Source organism: Nanorana parkeri, unplaced genomic scaffold, assembly GCF_000935625.1.
Source record: "Nanorana parkeri isolate BGI_ZX_2015 unplaced genomic scaffold, ASM93562v1 scaffold3383, whole genome shotgun sequence".
Lineage (NCBI taxonomy): Eukaryota > Metazoa > Chordata > Amphibia > Anura > Dicroglossidae > Nanorana > Nanorana parkeri.
The window spans coordinates 50090-51692 of NW_017309651.1; the positions used below are offsets into that span (position 1 = coordinate 50090).

General features: G+C 52.3%; 1 protein-coding gene across 1 annotated transcript in view; it reads left to right on the plus strand.

Moving 5' to 3' along the window:
• The window catches only part of LOC108803089, a gene marked incomplete at its 3' end in the record, with an annotated part of 9167 nt that overhangs the window by 5240 nt on the left and 2324 nt on the right, over positions 1-1603 (plus strand). Inside the window, exons 6-7 of the mRNA XM_018574929.1 lie at positions 130-217; positions 564-1263. Of these exons, the coding sequence (XP_018430431.1) occupies positions 130-217; positions 564-1263 (788 nt within the window). The remainder of the gene's footprint in view (positions 1-129; positions 218-563; positions 1264-1603) is intronic.

Consider the following 1603-nt stretch of genomic DNA (forward strand, 5'->3'; position numbering starts at 1 on the left):
GTGCTATGAGGGATCAGGAGGGGGATGGGGTGTAATATTACTAAAGGGCCACTTGACAGAGGGATATTTTTGGCATTTTGATAAAGAAAATGTTTTCTAATCGTCTAAAATGAGTGAAATGTTTTCCAGTGAAGATTCTCTTTCCGGCTCGGAGATGAAAACGAAGGATCTTCCGGCTGCCATATTCTGCCTTCTGATTGGATGGGAACATCTGCAGGTAATACGACAACAGACGAGGGGATTGGGTAAAGATTCCATATTTGTTCCAGCCGTAAAATCCTTTTCTCTCTCTCTGAGACCTGCTGCTCATGGGAGGGGTTATAGCCAGGGCCGGCCCACAGTCCAAGAGCAATGGCCATGAACACGGAGGGGCGGGGCCTGTGCCCCTCGATGGACGAGCATAAAGCGGCGTTTCTTACCTCTAGAGGACTACAATTACTCCCACCCTTTTGGATGAAAGGAGTAGGCCGTCCCGAGCGTGGCTTCTCTGGGGAAAGGTGCCGGGGTATGAAGACACGGGGCGCGGTCCACGCGGACACTTTATCTTTGATCTCTTTCCGCAGGTGAATGGCGCCACCTACAAGCTGATGTACAAAGCCAACGTCTTTGATGACCAGTACATCGGGTGCGCAGAAGAACTCACCGAGGCCATCATGCCCTGGATCCTGCAGAAGGAGAAGGCCAACCAGCAATTTGGCGATGCTTGGAAGATGGCGACCAAAGAGTGGAACAAAATGGCGTCCAAGCTCGACCTCCCGGATGAATTTGAGGACGAGTATGGGATCGCTCTGCTGGTGTTCACCAACCAGATCCCTGAAGGGAACCCCATATACCAGCAACTGAACGCCAACCTCGCCGTCGCTGGCGCCTCTGTCAAGTCCTACCTGGACAACTTTCACTTTAAAGCTCTTCACTTCTATCTGACCAGAGCCGTGCAGATCCTAAAACCGGACTGCAGCCGCAAATATACAACGTTCCGGGGGAGCGAGGACACCTACAAGGTCTCCCCACTACTCAAGTTCGGGAGGTTCACCTCCACTTCTCTGAACAGCACCATGGCGCAAACCTTCGGCACGGCGTCCCCCTTCCAGATTACAACCTGCTTCGGTGCCAAAATTGGCCAATTCTCCTTCTTCCCTAAGGAAGATGAAGTTCTGATCCCGCCTACGGAGCAATTCACGTACGTCATGAGGAGAGACTCCGCCTACATCCTAGAGAGCACGGGTCAGATGTGCAGCTACTTCAACTGCGCCATCAAGGGAGGTAAGAGCTTGGCTCAGAGTATGGCTACCAGATGAATGAAAAATGAAATCCGGGGACACCTTGCTGACCACGCCCACTTGTAACCACACCCACAAATGTACACCCCAATTTATGGTCACAGCCACACCCCTTTCTTAACACACCCACAAATACTAACTTTGTGTAGCCAAAGATGTTGCGTCTCACATGAGCAGACTGGTCACTGGCATGATGTCTACATATAGGTCCTCATCCCCCATCCAATGTCAACTGTGCCAGACCCCGCCCAACTGTGCCAGACCCCGCCCAACTGTGCCAGACCCCGCCCAACTGTGCCTGAATCCCCCGCCCAACTATGCCA